We start from the raw sequence: 20973 nt of genomic DNA, 5'->3' as shown, positions 1-20973 counted from the left end.
AACAGAAACTAATCCTGTATTTTACCTGCCAGTCACCCTGTAGATACAATAGAAAGAGGTACACTAATCATATTAATATGACTTACTTATACTTCACTATATTTTTGGTGTTTATCCAGTCTTAGTAATCTTAGACTTAGTTTAGACCTCTGTCAAACAACTGAAAACAAAAAGGCTTTCAAAAATTGCTCAACAGCAAAATGTATGAGCTGTTTTTCAGGATGAATTCACCTTGCGTGACTTCAATTTGCAGTACGCACATGTTCATGTTCATACACACATACACAGCCACTCACAATGGAAAAGGCCTGTAATCTCAATCAAACATTTTAAGCACAACAATGGTTCATGTACCACAAGGGAGGGTTATAAAAATGCACAAATTATATAAATTATATAAACAATTATGTATTATTTATTATATGTCACAGGAACATCCTAATATTAGAAACTCTATTTTTGTCAAACAGCATTCTTTAGCCACTGATGAATGTGTCAGGTTTTCATATCATAACTCGGATGTTGCACAGCAGCCCTCATCCAGGTTTTCCTGGAATGTGTCACCGTGTCTCGCTCCTGCTTTTTATCAATATTTGCAGCTTGACTGCCCTGCCTGCCTACCTGGCTCTGCTGGACTATAAATAGTCTGTTTGTGCCTGTGCCAGCCAGTTTGTGTGGGAGACCATGCACTGCAGCAGAATTTAGCTGGTGTTGGGTGGCTGAGGGGATATGGCTGCCATGTTGAGTCACTTTAAGCAACCAGTGTTCCCATTTCAGATCATATGCTTCACCAGACTCACACGATCAGAGCAACAGTCCCTGACAATAAGATCCCATCCATTCACAGTTATGCCACGTTGTGTCCATGGCGATGCACCTCCCTCACTTCTTCTTTCACTCCTGATTAAGCCTGAGCCACTCTGTGTGGCTGGTAACAACTGCTCGTAGATGTTCTCTTACACTGCGCATGTCCCAGTGGATGTTCCTAGTCAGCAGAAGGGTTTATTAACGCCACTAATATCACAGTGTCCTATCTACCTCTGGTTTACTCCATTTCAGATGTTTCCACATGCACATGTGTTGGCCCTGCGTAGGAATTGCTCTGATATGTTGGGCATCTCACTGCTTTTACCCAGGAGAGTGTATTCAGTGCTCAAAATGATGGGGCTGTTTACCATTTCTTTTATGTTACTTTGTGCTGTCTTTGCTCAGGATCTATATTATTTAAAGATGATTATAAAACCAACTTCCATAAGTCTAATTTGATGTAATTAGGTTGAAATAATGAACAGCATTTAGATCTTCCTTTTTGATAACATAAATATAGTGTCAGAGCTATTGTTAGACCTTCTACAGATATAACCTGCACCAGTGGTTGCTGGCTATTGTTAATGCCTCACTTGTCCCTCACCCTTATTGTTAAAAATGTGCAGTTACATTAAAAGTGCTAGCTGCATAATGAGAAATTTAGATAATCCAGACAACAAACCAGCAACAGTTTTGTGGTAGACTGTAATTATGTAGTTTTATGTGCCAGTAAATGAAAATGCACTTCTTCATAGCGTGGATTTTAAGAAATAAAGCAATGGACATGAGAGAAGACAGAAAGCAAACAGACACAAAAGGCAATCAAAGCACGATTGATTTGGCTTTTAAGTATAGCTGGGAACTGTTTGCAAATCCTTTCTCCCCATGCAGGACCTAATGGGGAAACAAGTTCTCTTGTCAGCCAGCAGCAGAGGGCCATGGCTGAGACAGGCTCAGCTGTTCAAACAGTCGTAAGCATGATGCAGCCTGTGAGGGCTGACTGAAGAGCTGCTCACTATGACTCATAAAGGGCCGGTGCCGAGAATGACCTCAGAATATTAAAACAGCACCTATGAATGAATTAGAACAAAGTAAAAGCAGTACTGACTCATAAGACCAGAGTCAAGACCAATACATTTGCCTTCCCAATTTCAGAAACCATATTGCTGACATAAATTCCCCTTTAATATTTAAATAAAACTAAAAGCCTTCTGTTCCATTAGATCCTGTAGCCCCCATAGGCTGTACTACACTTTGTCATCAAGGTAGAGTAAACATGCTGGAATAACAGTCCTAAAACATTCAACAGGGTTATAAAGAATAATTGCAATCCAAAATGATAATTTTTTTTATGCTATGTATCTGATGTTACATTGACCGGCTTTTATTTTACTCTTTGTGGTAAACACAGCATTTTATTTGTATGGGAATTTTTATGTACTCTACAATAGTCATTTGCCTAACTTTGTCATAAAATCAATTAACATGATAAAAATATCCTAAAATAAAGCCTGAACAATAAGAAATAGAACCATTATAAGGTTTCACATTTTCTTTTAAATGTAGAAACAGTAGTGACAGATCATCTGATAATTTGTTCTAAAAAGCAGGACCAAAAATAAAAGCTCTGAAACTAAAGGAACAGGATTTTATTCTGGGTGCAGTTAGAAGACAATTACCAGGAGACCTCAGGCATTTGGTTTGACTGTAGTCAGTGAACCAGTCAGTGATATACTGGATAGCCAAACCATTATAGTGATTAGTAGACCAGCAGCAGAATTTTAACAGTTAATTCTGTGTTGTATTGGTAGCCAATGAGGAGGTTTCAGAACTAGTATATACCATAATATGTTTGTATTTTTCTGTTTGTGTAAGGACCCTGGCTGCTACTACAGATGCATTCATGCTCCATGTTTTTTTACGATATGACTCTTTAAGTGAGAGAAAGCTGTCCTGTATATATTCTGACATGTGTAACAGACTGTATTCTGTGTTCGAACAGTTAATATCCAAGTTGTTTATCTGTTTTCCATAGTTAAGAGACACTGAATCCAAATGTGAATGTTTGATGCTAAAACTTGGGTCTGTAACTAGCAATTCCATCTTGCTCTTGTTCAGTTTTGGGACATTTCAGGCTGTCCAGCTTTTTCCATTTATTAGATCATCAGAGGATGTACAGCTATGCCATCAACATGTGACTGCTCAGATAATCTATGCTTTTTTAAAAGTGACAATATAAAATGGCCTTTAAAAACAAGTATCCACTTGAAGTCCTGCTGCATTATTGCTAAAAAAACTGTTTTCACAAAATCCTAACATGGTAAAGTCAATTTAGTGGTGAGAGAGATCAAGGTCAATATTATATATTAGCTGATACATAAGATTTTATATTTTGTGTCCATGTCTATTCCCCAGTCTGATGAAAGAAAGCGTCGAGGTGCGTGGTGGCAGTAGCGCCAGTCTGGTGTTGAACCCTGGACGATTCGACTTTGAGGTGTCAGACTGCTTCCTGCTGGGCTGTCCACTTGGCCTTGTGCTGGCCATGAGACGCACTGTGCTGCCTGCTGTCCAGGGTACGAATAGGACTCATGCTAAACATATCAGAGAATGCGTTTCTTCATACACACACATCTAAACTATGCACTATACACTTGCCCTTGCACACACACACACACACACACAGAAAAAGCTGCATTTTTTTGTCTCCACTTTTTTTCAGTGCTTCATTGTATTTCTGCTTTTGAAAAGCATTGAACTGAATTTCTGTGAAAATGCTCAATTATTTTGAAATGGATCACATCAGCTTAAACTGATCTGCACCTTCATTTTACCATCCCACATCTAGAGGCTGTTGTTTCCTCCTCCAAGGACAAACAGACAAGTATTTGTTCCTACTGATCTCTTCTATGCAATTTGCTACAGCAAAGGTGTTCTGATGGAGAGCACAGCTCAGAGTATCTTTCCACTTGTAGAGCTGAGGGAGAAAATGAAGATAAAATAGTGATTGTGTAGTAGAGTTCCTCAGAATAATAAAAAATAGTAAACTGAGAGATAATTTCACTTAGATTCATGTATCTTTATGAATACTGCTGACCCACATACACTTCATACTAAAATCTTTTCCTAAAGACCATTGTCCATTGTGCTTACTCGCCCTCAGTGAATCAGCTCCACCCAGCCTGCTCTCAGATTTTCAACCTGTTCTACCCATCCGACCCTTCAGCCTCCAGACTAGAGCCCCTGCTGCAGCCTCTCTTCCACAAGTTTCCACCCTTTGCTGTGCCACGCTATCAGCGCTACCCTCTAGGAGATGGACGTTCAGCGCTCATAGGTATGACAGGCTATTTGACCCTGGAATTCAATTTTACCAGTGTACAGGGGGAGCAGCTCCTCCTTCATGTTTCATTGAATAATCTATTTTCTGGAATAACTGTCTTGCCATATTAATAACCTTTCAGATTTTTACATTTCAAAGCTAAAGTGAAACCTTTGAGGAATTATAGCATGTGAATTTTCACTAGGGGCGCACGTACACAGGCATGGACACAGGATACACACAGAGCATTAAACACATCTATGTGAGCTTACCCTGCAGAAGCAGACCTAAATCCTGCCCCCAAAGCCTGAAGTTTGAAGTAATTATACTTCATCTTCTTGTGGTGCTATGCCTTCTGCCTGCCACAGCTCTCTGAGGATCAGGCACAGCACAGTACCAGATATCAGTCTGCAAGATATGGAACAGTACTGTTGTAATCCCACTGGAGGGCTGGTTGTAGACACAGAGATCTTAATGAACCACTGATTTATTTGAAGCATGTTTTATCCCACTTTTGGGACATAAAGCCTCACTCTAAAGAGCAGTTATGACGCATCTGCTGGTTCCACCGCCTCTCTGTCCTCCTACCTCACTGAGAGAAAGTAGGACAAGGCCTGTTCGCTTGAGCTACAAGGACGTGTAAGTCAAAGCAGATATATTAAACATGCCATCTCACTGATGTAGAAAATTTCCATTTTACTTGGTTATCTTGTTTACCAGGAACTATTGGTATATGGTATATTCTTTAGTAAGATAAGAATGGAAGCAGCTATTCAAATGACACATTTGCTTGCCAGTTATTTGAAGAAAAGCCCAGATGAGGGAAAAGACATTTAGTTAAATAAAAAATATGCGTCTTTTAATCCTATAGAATGCGTAAAATAACAAACTTAAGCTCCATTCAGACAAGTACATTGTCATGTAAATATGGTGGGACGTTTAAATAAAAATTAAACTAATAATAATATTAATAACTTTTTTCAATCCCTAAAACCAAAGATTTGCACAAAAACTGCAGAATAATTGGACCAAACAAAACTCAAGGACAGTCACACCAGGCTAACAAAACACTGTAAAAAACAGTCAGAGATTTGTTTGTATTTTTCATGATTGGATTCACAAAGATGCAAGACTGAAAATGTAAATGATATTTACTGATGCACTGTTTACCTCGATAACATCAACAGTTCTTCCACTTCTTCATTTGCCCTGGTTGCCAAATACCTCATGAGCACTGTGGCTTTTTCATTGCTGCTGTTGGGATCTTTGAATTAACCCATTACATAACACCAAAAAACCTATGTAATGTATTTTCTGAACGCCAACCAGACATTCATTTTGTGGCTACAGGTAGACAAAGGGTTTGCTAACAACTAACTCGGCCTGCGGCTTTTATTTTTGTTTGCTGTTCAAATAGGGAATTACAAAGCAAGTAATTGTATTTCAGGACCTGTGTACCACACAAATGTCTGAAACATAACAGGAAATAACACACTGTTTTTATCTTTGTAAACTGGATGCCCAGGCTGTGATTTACTAATTTAATCACGTTGAGCCAGTCACAAAGCAGAAAGAACGCTCGACGCCTCCTAGAGCCGGTAGTGCCGATGTCGGACATGGAGTGTACACACAGTGTACACACAGTGTATACACAGTGTGGGCTTGCAGCTATACAGTTGCAGTTTTAATTATTGGTCTGCATTCCTGTTCCACTGACTGGGCTTGGGTGCTGTCAAATTATATGCTAAATTAAAAACAATAAACAGGTGCACATGTGCTTGGGCAGATGTACACACTTGCACACACCGAAGACACGGGGGCACACATTACCCATTTTCTGCTCTGTAATATGGTAATTAGTTGTTATGAAGGCATGGAGGGCCAATCAAATCAGGCTCCTATGGGTATGACTTTGACATCAACACACGCCAACAGTGGAGCCTTTATTATGATGAATGCTGCTAATATAGAGAGAAAAAGCCCTCTTCCTATTGATTTCCAGCTATGGTTGAATGGGAAATATGATCATCTAAGACAGTAAATGCACATAGAATTATAACAATTCTTATCAGTATTGATCACATGTCTAATAGTGCTTTAATGTAAAAATGGTGGTATGTTTTCTGCTAATCATTAAATTTTTTGCTAGTGTGTGTGGAGGCTGAGATCCTGGCAAGGTCAGGAGGGGAGGAAGCTGAGTAAAATGTCCCTTTTTGTCTCTTCTTGTTACAAAGACGTTTCAAGGCCACACTGCAATTATCTTCCTTCACCTCAGGAATTTTCTGCTTGTCCTTCCTGTTAAGACTGTCATCAGCTGGTTTGTGCATAAAACATAATATTTTGGGGTCTGTACTGGTCATTTTAATGGGTTTGGTAACTTGCACCTTTTCTTACTTCTCATTTAAAAACACTTATGCCTGAAGCCTGTACTCACCATTTTTTCCCTGTTTGTGTCTGCCTTCGTCACCATGCAGCCCAATCTTTCCCTTGCAGTTTTTTGATGTTCCTCTCTGCTTCTTCACCAGCACACAGCATTTGAAATTTTATGTGTGCGTGTGTTTCTGTCAAAACTTGTGTCTGTCGGTGGCTATTTCATCTATCTCTCTCTATCTATCTGTGTCAGAATAATCTCTCACTTCTTCTCTGCCTCTCTCGACCTATTGTGCAGTGAAAGAAAGGCAGAGCTGTGCTAATGTTCCAGAGACTGAAGGAAAATAAGGCTCCTATGAGAGGTGTGTGACAGGGCTCATTAATGATAACAGATTGAGTTTGTGTGTGTGTGTGTGTGTGTGTGTGTGTGTGCGCGTGTGTGTGTGTGTGTGTGTGTGTGTGTGCATGTGCGTGCGTGTGCGTGCGTGTGTGTGTGTGTGTCACATCTAGTTGTCAACATAGGTCAAACAGGGGATTTTTAGGGTTAATAACCACACCTGATTAGCAACAGGTTCGTGGTTTCCAAGTAAGTTACATAACAAAAATTGGGTTAAAAAAATCCCTGTAGACAAATGTTTCTATTTTAACTGTACAGTTTTATCAGTAAAGGCTCAGAAATAACAGGAACAGTAACAATGCATTAAACAGCGTGGCAGCATAAAAGGAAGAAGTGATGAACCTGCAGAGAGTTATCACTAATTTGCAGCTCCTCATGACTTTTGAGATTTTATGGCAGGTTTCAGCTGATTCTTTAACTGTTTGGTCTGTAAATTTTTATATAGTTTATGGTTATGATTATGGTTATGGTTTATGTTCACTGCTGTATGACTGCCAACCACCTACCACCCTACTGATCAACAATCCAAACAAAACCTCACTTTGCAATGACATAAAATATCAAATACTTGAAACTGGAAAACTGGAAAATATTTTGCATTATAATTGATTATTAATTGACAATCTATTAAAACTACATGTTTAAGTAAAAATGTGTGTTATTCCTTGTTGTTTTCTGGTTAAATAATACATAAATGAATACAACCTAATGAAAACAAAAGTCTGATTTTTTATTTAATTTAATTAAACCAATCTATACCTTAAACCAGCTATTTTGCATTTTTAAGTCAACAAAATGTTTTCTACCCCTTGGAAGCATTAGGTGGAAAGCCATCCAACCTGACTTTAATGAAATGACTGCAATATGTGTCATCTTCTTCATCCTAATATAGGATTGTCCAAATGTGGATTGTTCCTTGACTGTGGTGATTTATTAACCCAGCCAGATTTCCCCCTTATGTCTGACACAGCAGCTGTTAATTTGTATTCTGCTGACGCCCGTCCTTCACAGACACAACAACCGACATGTGGCTGCATCTGTCGGCTTACTTATAATCATTCTGGCAATCCACAGAGAAGGGGTTAATAACCGACTGCTTCATAAAAAGAAAGCTTACTACTGTGGATGATAAATTAGATACATGTGCACACAAACTGATCCCCAGTTACAGATAGTAACTGTTCTTTCCTGAGGTGCAGCAGGGTTCTCTCTCATAAAAGACCAACCCAGGCATGATATGTTCTGGCTAATATTTGCAGGGAAGCAGACTTGCACTCATTTTTATCCCATCTCTTCCCAGCCACACTGCTCCCTGCTCTGCTCCCTGTTTATACCTTACCCTACTGTGTATCCACTCCATCACATCAAAGACAGCCCACTGGATTGATACTGTACATATATAAAGCAAAGGGAGCACATAAATGACACGATGCAGAAGTGGGGATTCATCTGTGCATTTATTCTTGGCTTGTGTGTCACATACATAAAAGTACATATATATATTAAATCCCATTCAGTTGTTTGGTGAAATATATATCTATAAATATATACATATGGGTTAACAGATCATGTCTAAGGTCAAGTTTTCTTCTATTGCACTCTGCTGTGTAGTGCGGCAGAAACGAGACAAGCCATATCCCACATTATAATAGAACTAACACACAAGGCCTAGGTAACAGGATAACAAGTACTCTCCAGGGATAACTGAGAGCCTTATAATACAGGTAGAGGAGGAAAAGAGTGGTAGAGTGTTCTCAAGGAAAAAAACATGCCTTATACGTTGTTCAGCTTCAGCTATGTTTGGCAATACAATGAGGTAGAAGTTATATTACATTGCACAGGAGTCTTCTTTTGTCCCTAGGATATATAGTAGGGTTTAATATAAATGTGTTATTGAACTGGACTGGAAGACACTTGCCTTAAATTATTGATCAAACACATTTCTTCTAGGCTCAGCGTCATAGAGAATAACAAGTAGTTGCATGATGTCTGGTAAAACTTGGTCTTATTTTTTTATAATGCAGGGTTATTATTGCACAAATAGGAAAGCTGCTAGACACAGCCACTGAGGTTGCGCACGCCAGTCGGTCCCAAGCCCAAGTAAACGAGAGGGTTGGGTCAAGAAGGGCATCTGGCATAAAACTTGTGCCAAATCTATCGTGCAGATCAATTGATCCAATGTGCAACACCTAACAGGAGCAGCCAAAAGAAAAAAATATTTAAAGACTGAGGTCAGTCTATTATTGTTTTGTGTCTCTTTTCTTCTCCTCTTGCCTCCCTAGCGGAAAGTATCCAAGGCCATCCAAATGTGTTTTTGGAAGTTGAGCAAACTCATGGATGTCCTGCTTCACAACAGTCCTCTGAGACAAAGACTGAGGGAGTAGGAGTAGAAGGAGATGAAGGAGGCCGTAGAGCCAGTGTGACCAGTCTGGAAAGTGAAACGTCGATTTGTTCCATGGGCCAGCTGGGCAACACCATCGCTAACAGTGAGTGGAAGAGAGAATAACGGAAAGACAGTCTTGTCCCAGTTTCACAGCTCTGACCTCAGATTTTCCTTGTGGAGAAAGAATTCAGACCTAGACTTTAAAAAATAGCAATATAACACTGTAGATATTCCTTTACAAGCAAAGTCCACATAATACAGTACATAATTATTTCTTTCAGTGTGTTAATTTATGGAGAATCAATGCTCCAGAAAGATGTTTTTTCTTTTATACTTTTATTGGCAACCTCAAGTAAATAACTCCAATCTAATCTGCCACATACTTTAAAACAGCTTCATGATGAGACATCATACCTTATGCTTTGACTATAACTGTCCAATAAATATTGGCATTATATAAAATGTGGTGTAGAAGCATGAAGTTTTAGAAATTATAAATAGCACTGAGCTAACCTGAAGTAGACTTTAGTAGAGGTACTTTCTAATTCTCTCCTCATTAGTCCCTATATCTGTGTGTGTGTGTGTGTGTGTGTGTGTGTGTGTGTGTGCGCGCGCGCGCGCGCGTGTGCGTGCGTGCGTGTGTGTGTGTGTGTGTGTGTATGTGTGTGTGTGTGTGTGGTTTCAGTTTCCAGTACATGGTGGGGGTCCAAGAGGCTAGATTATGCTCTGTACTGCCCTGATGTGCTGACCGCCTTCCCAACAGTGGCTCTGCCACACCTTTTCCATGCCTCCTACTGGGAATCCACTGACGTAGCAGCTTTTGTTCTCCGACAGGTAGGACGACCTCACTGACAGCCTTACTGTTTATCTCCAGAAGGTCTCACAGAGCGGGGGGAGTCTTCTCTTTACATTTTGAAGGCATTTTTGAGCTTCAGATTTGTTTACGTGTGACTGATTAGTAAAAGTGGATCCAAACAGCTAAATTTCTATGAAGTTCCATAACACAAAGCTTTTGTTGCCTTGTACAGTTTCAGCTTCTGAAACTGTTAGCTTGTGTGTAACAAGACTAAACTTTTCAAATCAAACATGGAGAGGTTCTCCAGAGGTTCTCAGTGTAGATTACCCTGATAATAAATGAAGCTAAATGACAGGATTTTCTTTTTTTCATATGCACCATGTTTTCACTGATGTTACAGTTGTGGTCTGCTCCATGTTCACAGTCTCTGGGTTTGTTTACATCTATGACATGTCCTTATAACCAACCGAACAAGGGTGGCAGATAACTTTTCATGTCACTGCATGATTCATTTTCTGTCTTTGTGAGATAGATGCTAAAATGTTGCTTTATTGCTGCATAATATAAAAGAAAGCTGTAGGAGCTCAAAAGTGGAGATATTGGACAGAGGTATTCAGTTGGAAACTCTGCAGTCTTGGTTTGTTGCTTTTAAATTAAGGCAACAAAACAACACTTTTATACCTTTGTATTTCTAGCAACATTGTTGTCAGAATCAGCAGTCCTGCTGGGAAACTTTTATATAAACCAGCAGCCACATACAGAACATGCAGTAAACAAATCAATGCAAGGTGCATTTTTATAGCATTTTTCATGCACAAAGACATGGAGCAATCCACTAACAGAAAAGTGACATTATAATAATATAAAAATATCTTGTGCCTATCTAAAAAAATACCTATTTGTAGACCTGAACCATTAAAGGACTGTGCTGGAAAGTCCACCTCTATTACTCCATCTGTCACATAAATATATAGCAATTGACCTTTGGGTCAGTTCCCCAGAAAGTTGAATGTGTCTTTAATATATACCATTTTTAGATGCTGCAACCTAAGTGTGTCACCTTCTTCTCTTATGTAATGTTTGTGAATCAAATGCTGTTACTTGTGAAACAGTTAGTTTCCATTTAATAATGTCTTTTTGCTTCACAAGATGCTGCTTAGCTGGACCTTCTACTGCACATGTAACACCCTGAATACATTATGTCTGGCAACAAGCCATTAACACTTAACTGTAGATAGAAACACTTACAAAAGAAAATAAACAAGGTATACAGACATTTACCCAAACATTTTAACCGTGGTTATTATATGACGTTATTCCCCAATAGAGTGAAAGTCAAGATTGTGTAGCTTGTTTGATGCACTCTTTGCTCTTTGTTCATTTCACACCTCAGTTGTGCCTCATACTTGTGGGTGTCATTTTATCAAACATGTTTGACTGTGTAATTGCAATGTGCAGAAATCTGACCAGGATTCTGTGCGTGGGCCTGATTATGAATGAATATGAAAATGCATGACTGTAATCTGCAAAGGCAGAAGAAATGTCATATGTGCTGCTGTTTTAATGGTTGCTTAGGATTTAAAATATGTTTTCAGATTAGTTTAAATCTGTTGCTACGTGTCTTCGTGAGAAAACACGAGCAGAATAAGGATTGCACATAGGAAATGAGAACAGTTAATGGCATCAGGAAACTAATAAACCTGAATATCTTGGTTCAGTGGTTTTCAGCCCCATCATATTAAGGGATTGTCAGGGGAATTTTAGAGCTCAGTTGAAAGTAGTTTAAATCCAGCTACAGTAAGATATAAGAGAATGTCTTTGACTGGTTAGAAACAAGGAGTATCTCGAGGTCCAAGCCATTTGGTGAATGAATCAGGAATGATATGCATGGCCTCATTCAAGTAGCAAGCAGTAATTTTCTTCAAGTACTGCAAATCACCCCTTAGGTGTTAATCTGTGTCACTGTTGCTCTTGTCACAAAAGCTTTCCATTAGAATTGTGATTTATGATCTGTAAACATAACCATAGAGTTAATTTCAAGGCTTCAGATGGTAAACCATCCACATTATTACTGTCTGTTCTGTGTCAGTGCGCAGAAAGTGCTCAGGTCAGACTCAAGAACATATGTGTTTATTGGCAGCTCATGCGATGTGACTGCGTGAAGGCCCAGGAAGCAGACAATTTGGACTCTGCACCTTTCTCTCCCTCCAGCCCACGAGAAAAATGGCTCAGGAGGAGAACACATGTCAAGCTAAGGGTAATAAATTATTCACTAGTTAATTTTGTATAAATGCATATGCTTCTTTCCCCAGTTTGGTCTGCTGTTAACATCGCTTGCAGAAATGAGATTTTATACTCAATCGGTAAATTTGTGAAAGCTTAAAAATTCATGAATATTTTAGCAAACACTATGGCTTAGACACAAAATATTATACAACCTGGAATTTCCTCTCTAAGCTTTCAACTCTCAGAAATGTACCCACAAACACAAACACACACACACACACACACAGGAGAAATTGTTTTTCTGCTATGATGGTCTTGCAATCCAGGTAAAACTAAAGTAAGCATTTACTACTTAGATTGTAGTGTTTTAGCAGTGTGGTCTGTGTGAATGGTGTGTGGCCTGAATTTCTTAAAATACTCCCACACTTTCAACTTGAAGCACTGGAGCAGGGAGGCAGAATTACTTGAGACTTCTGAGCCATGCAGAGTAGAACAGTCAAGGTCATGCTGCTAACCACCAAAAGCTTTATCTGCCATTTTCTAAAGACAAGACTTTAGTCTCTGCCTGCTTTTCATGAGGCTATAAATAAAACTGTGCAACCAGAGTACCATGGAAACACATCTGTATTTCTGTGAAGCCTTTTTTCAGTGACATCTTGCTCATGCCTCACCTTGGCTGAGTGATGTGTTTTTGGTGTAAGAGAAGCATCTCCGAGAAGTGAATGTGATGCAGTGTGTGGCAATTTAGAGCGGCTCTGTGCTGATTCAATCTAAGCACAGCCATATGCTGCAAAGTGATGCTATTCAGAGAAGTCTGGCATCTATGTCTGATCTTCCCCAACTTAGGAAGAGGTCTTTTTCACAGCTGGAGAGGGACCACTACTGTGCCTCTTGCTTCTTGTACGTGCTGTTCTTTCTCTGACAGTGGTCTGCATGTTCAGCTCATCTCTTCCACACTTGTCTTTGTGGATGATGTTACTGAGGCACATGTTGCTCTCCTCTTGTCACATATGGCCGCACAGAATGATCTTAATTAACAGTCTCATAGAAAATATAGATGCAAAACAATGTCAAGCTTCCTCAAGTAACTCGCAGGCTGTGATAATTTACCCACATATGTATGTGCATGTGCACAGGTGTGCTCATGTATGTTTGCTCACTCGTAGATCAGTAAGCGAGACCTCATGCTGACAAACAATTACCTGTTGACAAAGCTAATGCAGGATAACAGCTGGAAATATTCAACTTCCCTGTTAGATGTCACATCCGATAAATCAATTATCATTAGCAGGTGTGGTGAAACAGTAAAATACAACCACAACTTGGTTGATCACATCAGCACTTAGCAATATTTGTTATGTGCAGGTGCGCCATTATCTTTCAGTGAGTGGCGTCAGTAAACAGCTTTTTAAGTGAACAAAATGTCATTGCAGCATCTTGCTCCTAACGAAATCAACATAAACAAAGGTGAAATTACCAAATGGCATTTATTGCCATATGTTTACTCATTCTACACTGCGATTCACATATGTTATTTTAAAAAGCACACTAGCAATCCTGCACAAGCTAGTGGTGGACAATAGAGTGCTAAAAATAATGACTGTATGCTGAGCAGAATTCTCCAGGATAAAGTAGAGGTTATCGACATGGCAAAGAAATCCTTTGGAAAATTAAAATTTCTGTGATGGTGGTCCACAGCAGAGAGAATTATACATTAGAGTGCTCATAATATGCTATTAAAATGCAACCATCACTGCAAGAAGAGATTTAGGGATTAGTGTTTCTCCGCTGGCTCACTTGGAGGTATTCACTGAATGAAAGAGGAGGAAAGAACCAGACAAGAAAATGTAACAGGTCTTTTCTGTAAGGTCATACCTCAGAAGCATTTGAATGGACATTGAAATCTGAAAATGCAACACATCAAAAGCAGAGAAAATCAGCCATTTCCCTTCTGTAGTGGTGTATGTCTGAAAGGCTTATAGTCAGGACAAGCAACATCTGGGCAGGCAGCATATGGTCACTGTACAGAGTTTTCGCCGCCTATAGCTGCCAGCTGTGACTGGAAATTATGCTGATGAGACTGGTGAGAGTAAACAAAAACATTGAACCGAAACAGTAAGCTGACAGAGCCTGAAAAGATGCTAAAAAGCTTTGTACAACTGAGGGAGAAATATTTATCAAAATAACATTAAATATGTAGTCATTTTTTTATCAAACACTGTGTATCTCAGGCTCTACTGGGGCTTTACTGAGCTCACACAACTGACTGTACCAGTGTGAAGAATTACCTTTAGGCATGGAATGTTTCGTTGTAACATTGGGATCATCATCCCAGAGCATCACGAGCCACAGAAACAAACTAAAACGTATTATAGTTGCAATAAAGGAATAAAAATATAATGTTAGTATTCTGAATCACACATGTAATAGTCTTTCTTCTCATGAACTGCAGAACGTCACAGCCAACCACAGGGTGAATGATGTCATTGCCACTGAGGATGGACCCCAGACTCTGGTCGGACGCTTCATGTACGGGCCCTTGGACATGGTCACTTTGACTGGAGAAAAGGTGAAAAACTTAATTCATTACTATTGATATGCATGTGTAAACAGAAAACGGTCATTAATCTCTGCCCATTGACCCACTCTGCACTCTCAGGTGGACATACTGCTGATGACACAACCTCAGTCTGGCCGCTGGGTGTACTTTGACACAGAAGTAACCAACAGCAGCGGCAGAGTCACATATACCATACCAAAGAGCAAGAAGCTCGGCCTGGGGGTGTATCCGGTTAAAATGGTGGTCAAGTAAGCGCCCACGTAGCGTGCTCTTTACAGAATGTTGCTTCATCAAAAGAGACACTGCAAAAGAAAGGAGTGAATTATTTAATTCAGTTATATATCTCTGTATCAGCATGTATGAGCTTTTAGCTACAAAATGCAATATAAAATAGAATGCTGAAGGAACTAAAAACAATGTGTAGGAACAGTATTTTCTCCTCTGTCCCTTTTTCTGTACCAAGGGGGGATCAAACAAGTGCAGAGGCCTACCTGACTGTCTTGCCATGGGGCATGGAGTGTGTGGTTTTCAGCATTGATGGCTCTTTTGCTGCCAGTGTGTCAATCATGGGCAGTGACCCTAAAGTCCGCCCCGGAGCTGTCGATGTTGTCAGGTAACTGGTCCTATAACAGCCTCTGAATATGTGTGGGTGGGTTTGTGCATGCATGTGTGTGTTTAAATGAATGATTTATCCCAAGAATTTAACTCAAAGGATCAGAAGGATATAAAAACTCTGATTTAAGTGTGTATGCTGTGTGTTCACCAAATGTTTTTTATGGTTTAAATAAGTCCTCTCCATGGCAATGCCACTAGTGATGAAAATGAATACCTTTGAAGTATGTTTGATGTCATGCATTTGTATGCAGGCATTGGCAGGACCTGGGGTATCTGATCATCTACATCACAGGCCGCCCTGATATGCAGAAACAGCGTGTGGTGTCGTGGCTGTCGCAGCACAATTTTCCTCATGGGATGATCTTCTTTTCTGAGGGCCTGGTTCATGATCCCCTGCGGCAAAAGACCATCTTCCTCAGGAACCTCATTCAGGAGGTACACCTCTGAGACAGACCATCATTCTGATATAATCTGTGTAGTTAATCCTTCTTACAAAGCATGTGGAAATATTTTGTTATGTGCCCTACAGTGATATTTCTATTTTTGTCCTCCACTTCATTCTTTGGCAGTTCACAGTCTAGTAGCCTTGGGTTGTGCTGCATTGAAATGCCACACACGCACACACACACACGCACACACACATACACACACACACACACACACACACACACACACACACAGACAGCTCCAATTGATTGTTTCCTCTCTTCACCAGTGTCACATTAAGATCAATTCTGCTTATGGGTCCATGAAGGACATCTCTGTGTACAACATGCTCGGCCTCAGCCCCTCACAGATTTATATTGTTGGTAGACCTTCGAAGAAGTACCAAAATCAGTGCCAGGTAGTTCACTTTATACCTGTGTTTTTTATGTCTTTCTTTAGTAGTGTTTCATGCTGCATGTGCAAGCCTATTTCATTTGAAAGGCTTTGGTTTTCCTCATTTATTTTAATCTTCTTACCACTCTGATTTTCTAACCCTGTCTCTCTGTGGTGCATGTAGTTTCTGAGTGAGGGCTATGCAGCGCATCTCTCCACCCTTCAGTTTGGTCACAGAGCCAGATCCAAGAAATCCCCCTCGGTCCGCATGGTCCTAAGAAAAGGTTCATTTGGTCTCTCAGCGAAGCCTGACTTTCTGTGTAAGCGCACCCACCTGCGCAGGACCATGTCAGTCCAACAACCCGACCCACCTTGCACGCCAAACCCCAAGCCTGAGCGAGCCCAGAGCCAGCCGGAGTCAGATAAGGACCACGGGGGAGGAGTGGGTGGAGGTGGAGGTGGAGGAGGAGGACAAGGTGCGTGGGGACGGGCCTCCATACATCGTGGAGACACAACTCCCTGACATCAAGAAAGAAATGGAAGGATTGCAGGAGAACAGAAGAGGAGAATAAATGAGTCTTAGTGTCCAGGGCCAAGGTGAGATGTCATTGCAAATATATGGGAGATTTAACGTAGAATTCCAGGGTATAAAAACTTATATCTCATTTCAGATAAGTGATGTACTTCCCACATAAGAGAAGAGCAGCAGAAATTTCTAGTATGTCTTAACAACTACAAACTACCTGTTCGGTGCAACATGCTGATGTCTCCATAAGGCAGCCCCCCAACCCTACTCCATGACCTCCTACATTCTTACCTCCTGTGCACAGGCTTTTTCCAACAACCTATGATCAGACATTTGTTAAGAGCTTCAACATAGTGGAGATAGTCAGAAAACACATCCTGTAAAGTTTCATTTAATTGTTCCTTACTTAAAAAGAACAGTGACAGTTGCATTACAAGCAGCAAACATTAACATAACACTAATAAATCCTTGTTGTATAATTGAGCCTTTCACCTTGTACTTCACTGCATTGTCTATTAAGCCTTTAAGAGCTCAAGGCTCCATAAAGCAGTGACGCAAACACAAATTGATTTTGTTCCCTAATGTTGAGTTCTGGCAAAGTCAATAAAAGTCCGCCTTGATTAAATTATGTTCTGTGGTGTAGCTGAACACAAGGACATTATTATTTTTAGAATAAACTTAAGTCAAGTAGCACAGAAGAATAAAAAAGACCAGGAAGTAATAACATATGAAGAAAAGTAAGAAACACTAAGTGATTTCACTGGACACTGACAATCTTCCTATGGCAACCTGACTAAGATGTGCTATTATTAGCAGCAGCTCCCTGGGAGGACTGAATTAAAATTTTCCCATGATTGTAACTATGGACCAGCTGGTGAGCTATAGCCCTGATGTTCTCCCATGCTTGAAATCTACATTTTCTAGATTTGAATATATTGTCTGGATCTGTATCAGTGTACAAATCTATGTGATACAAAACACATAAACACTGAGCAATGTGTTCTTTTCCCTGAATGTGAGAGACTTGACTAATTTTCCTCTCTCATTTGACAGTATCACCCCTGCTTACTGTACATGTACACTGGACACACTGCTGGTATTCCTCACACCTCAAACATTACCTCTTGCTTGGCCCTCAACACTTTCCCACCTGTTCACTCCTTTTTCATCGCCTGTTCTGTGGATAATGTTACTTAGTCTTTGTGCCTGAAATTTTAAGCACATGGCAGGAGTGGCAATGATTTTTGCAGTTGTCTCTGTCAAGCTCAAAATGTGTTTCTTTGTAAAGTCTGAAGAATGTACCATAAATATATACACACATGTATTAGAGGATTAAAAAAAAAAAAAAAAAAAAAGGAGATTGTGGGGTGACTTTGAACACTGCTGAGACTTAAGCCTGAGCGGCAGATTACTGGACACCATGCCAGAGTCTGGTCCCATTCAGATTGCTGTGCTGAAAGGTTGTCACGTTGACTGACTCCTTCACTAATGTATATACTCCAAACACATAATCCTTTTGTGGACCTCTGGACACAGAGCACTGTGACATTTAGGCTCAGCCTGTACACAAGCTTTAAGTTGACTTAGAGACCAGATCACAGAGTGAGCCGACCCCCGCCAGCCTCTTGTCTGCCTTCATTTCTCTCCTACTGTTCGATGGCTCCCTCGCATTGTGGCTGGCTTACTACTCCTGCTCTTTCTTTCCCCTGAGCCAGTCAGGCAGAACATGCCTTTTGACAACGGCCTCAGCCTGACCACTCAGACGTTGTGACGTGCACGGCGCGACCCTGAGGTCACATTTGCACTATCAAAGTACACCGCAGCAGTTCTCAATTTAGCTGCAATACTCGCTTCAGAAACAGAGTTGTGTATTTATTTTATTTCACATTGTTGCTGCCTGTAAGCTAATAGAGGATTAAACACCAATAAATTGTGGAAAAATATTTATTTGACTAAAAATGTTTACAGAGTGAAAGACAGTTGTAAAAAGCGATTATTCATATAATTACAGTGGCCGTGTAATTAGCATCATAGGTAATGTTAGTTTAGTTGCTTGGTAAGTTACAGGACATTATAAAATAGACTCCATGCCAGTTGAAACCACCAGGGTGCCCTTGCATCCATTTATTACAGCTGCACTGGAACCACTAGATTTGTGATGAAATCTAAAGCTGTCGTGTGTACTCGAAGTTGAGTCTAATCGTGGTTATGTTTAAAAATCCGTGCAAGTCAGACATATTTTTCTATGAGGAAATATTGTAAATAGAAATATTTTCAATGTATGCTTTTGAACGTTTTTAGTTTGACTTGTTGATTAGGTGATTTTTGCCTCAAACTGTATGTGATGTTGTGTAGAGAACCAAATTTGTTTTCTTTGACCAAAATATTGAGTTGTGATGTTATTTCATGACAAAGTGCATTTTATGTAGTGGATATTTTTTGGACATGTAATTAGTACTATATATATATATATATTATATATATGCGTGTGTGTGTGTGTGTGTGTGTATCTGTGTATGTGTGCGAGTGTGTGTGTGAGTGTCTAGGTATTTGTTATAGAGTTGAACTTACTGTGAACGTTAAAGGCAGCGATGACAAACAAAGCCGTCTGCAGAGGAATCGGGGCAAAGGGTGGCCAGCAGTAGTGACTGCTTACTCCTTTTCAGAGCTGAGTGTGTATTTTTATACATTTGGATTGGAACAGTGTGTCGCAGGATTATTTGGTGAAGGTTTTTATACCCACTGTGAAAGAAAAGGTGGCTTATAAGTTCTTAGGGTGTCACGGTTTAACAGAACACCTGCAGAGTGGAGTGTAATGTGCATGCCAGTAGGGAGATAATTTGCCTTTTTTTTTTTCCCTCTCTCCTCCTGTGTAGGTGATGCAGTAATCAGCTGTTTGATGACTACTGAGTATGAATAAATTCCTGTAGTGCATCCTCTGTAATTGCAGTGGACCAATTAGCATTACTTGGTAATTGTGTAATGTTGTAGAAACAATACTGAAATACTTAACGCGATTTCTTTTTGCATTTAGAATGATACTGAAGCAGAATACTGATTCTCATAAATGTACAGCAGACGTATTACACAAGGTGATTCCATCATATCTGTATAACACATCATGATATTATGCTGTGATATCAAAACACTGGAGGAGTGGAATGATTAAGCTGAGCAGCATTTTGGTACTGCTAACAATGTTAGTAAATGGCAAATAATGATCTAATGGTTAAACAGTGATTATTCTGTGCATGTTGATTATTCCATATTGTCACGTATCAGCTAGCAATTGTCATGTTTGTGGTACTCTTAACTGATAGAGTAGAAGAGATTTGTACAGTAAATACTATAAGTGATGAATAATTATTTATGGACATGAGCTCAGCATCCACATGTTGAGTGAAATCCAAATCAGTGTTTTAATTTATGCTAAACAATTTTCAACAGTAAAAATACTCTGTAACTGTAAGTGAGGCAGGTTATTGCTGATAAAGACTGCAAAGTGGGAAACTGATAAATAAATTCTAGTTTCATTTTATTCTTAAATATTAAAGAGAAAGAATTTAAATGTAAAATATAACCTTTTTCACTAAGTTTTAATTTATCTGGTCAAATTATTAGTATTCATGATATCATGACTTAACTATTGACTGAACTAATTTGCCATTTATTAACAGTTCTTATGAAATAAAGTAAACTTTGGTAAGTCAACTATCATGGTGTGACAGCTTCCTTTGAATACTGGTGATTTTTATTCTTGTGGCCTTTTGGTCCTTTGAGCATTTGACACTGGCCTTTTAACCAATGAAGAAAAACACCTGGTTGCACTGCTGCGAAATGGTTTATTTTGTACAGATCTCTTGTGATGATAATAAACATGTTATTGTGACTTCATCTGTCTTTCATTATTGCATAAATAAAAGTATTTCACGTACATATTGACATATTTAGTTTTGCTCCAGGAGTGTCTTACTCTGCACATCTCCTCATCTCCAGAGATGGAAGCTCTCAGAGATGGAAAATGTGTATTGTCACTACTTCACATAGTTCTGTTTGTGCTATTTTAATTTAACATGTTAGACTGCTAACATTTGCTAATTAGGCCACATAATAAGTACAGGTGGTGGCTGTGAATGACACAATCACATGCTAATGTGA

General features: G+C 39.5%; 1 protein-coding gene across 2 annotated transcripts in view; it reads left to right on the top strand.

Annotated features, from left to right (window-relative positions):
- The window catches only part of pitpnm3 (PITPNM family member 3), a 70765-nt gene extending 50138 nt beyond the window's left edge, over positions 1-20627 (top strand). The window contains exons 9-20 of one of the 2 annotated variants that reach the window (XR_003295170.1): positions 3223-3380; positions 3968-4138; positions 9173-9376; positions 9959-10107; positions 12210-12326; positions 14748-14864; positions 14955-15103; positions 15319-15468; positions 15722-15905; positions 16186-16314; positions 16474-16886; positions 16961-20627. Coding sequence is in view for 1 of the 2 variants with exons in the window: in XM_026299222.1 (XP_026155007.1) it covers positions 3223-3380; positions 3968-4138; positions 9173-9376; positions 9959-10107; positions 12210-12326; positions 14748-14864; positions 14955-15103; positions 15319-15468; positions 15722-15905; positions 16186-16314; positions 16474-16812 (1867 nt within the window). In the remaining variant the exon portion in view is untranslated. Of the gene's footprint in view, positions 1-3222; positions 3381-3967; positions 4139-9172; positions 9377-9958; positions 10108-12209; positions 12327-14747; positions 14865-14954; positions 15104-15318; positions 15469-15721; positions 15906-16185; positions 16315-16473 lie in introns of both variants that reach the window. The other variant, XM_026299222.1, reaches the window with a different exon arrangement.
- The last annotated feature ends 346 nt before the right edge of the window (positions 20628-20973 follow it).

The sequence above is a fragment of the Mastacembelus armatus genome, chromosome 13 (genome assembly GCF_900324485.2).
Source record: "Mastacembelus armatus chromosome 13, fMasArm1.2, whole genome shotgun sequence".
Taxonomy (NCBI): Eukaryota; Metazoa; Chordata; class Actinopteri; order Synbranchiformes; family Mastacembelidae; genus Mastacembelus; species Mastacembelus armatus.
This window is presented reverse-complemented; position numbering and strand designations above follow the sequence as displayed.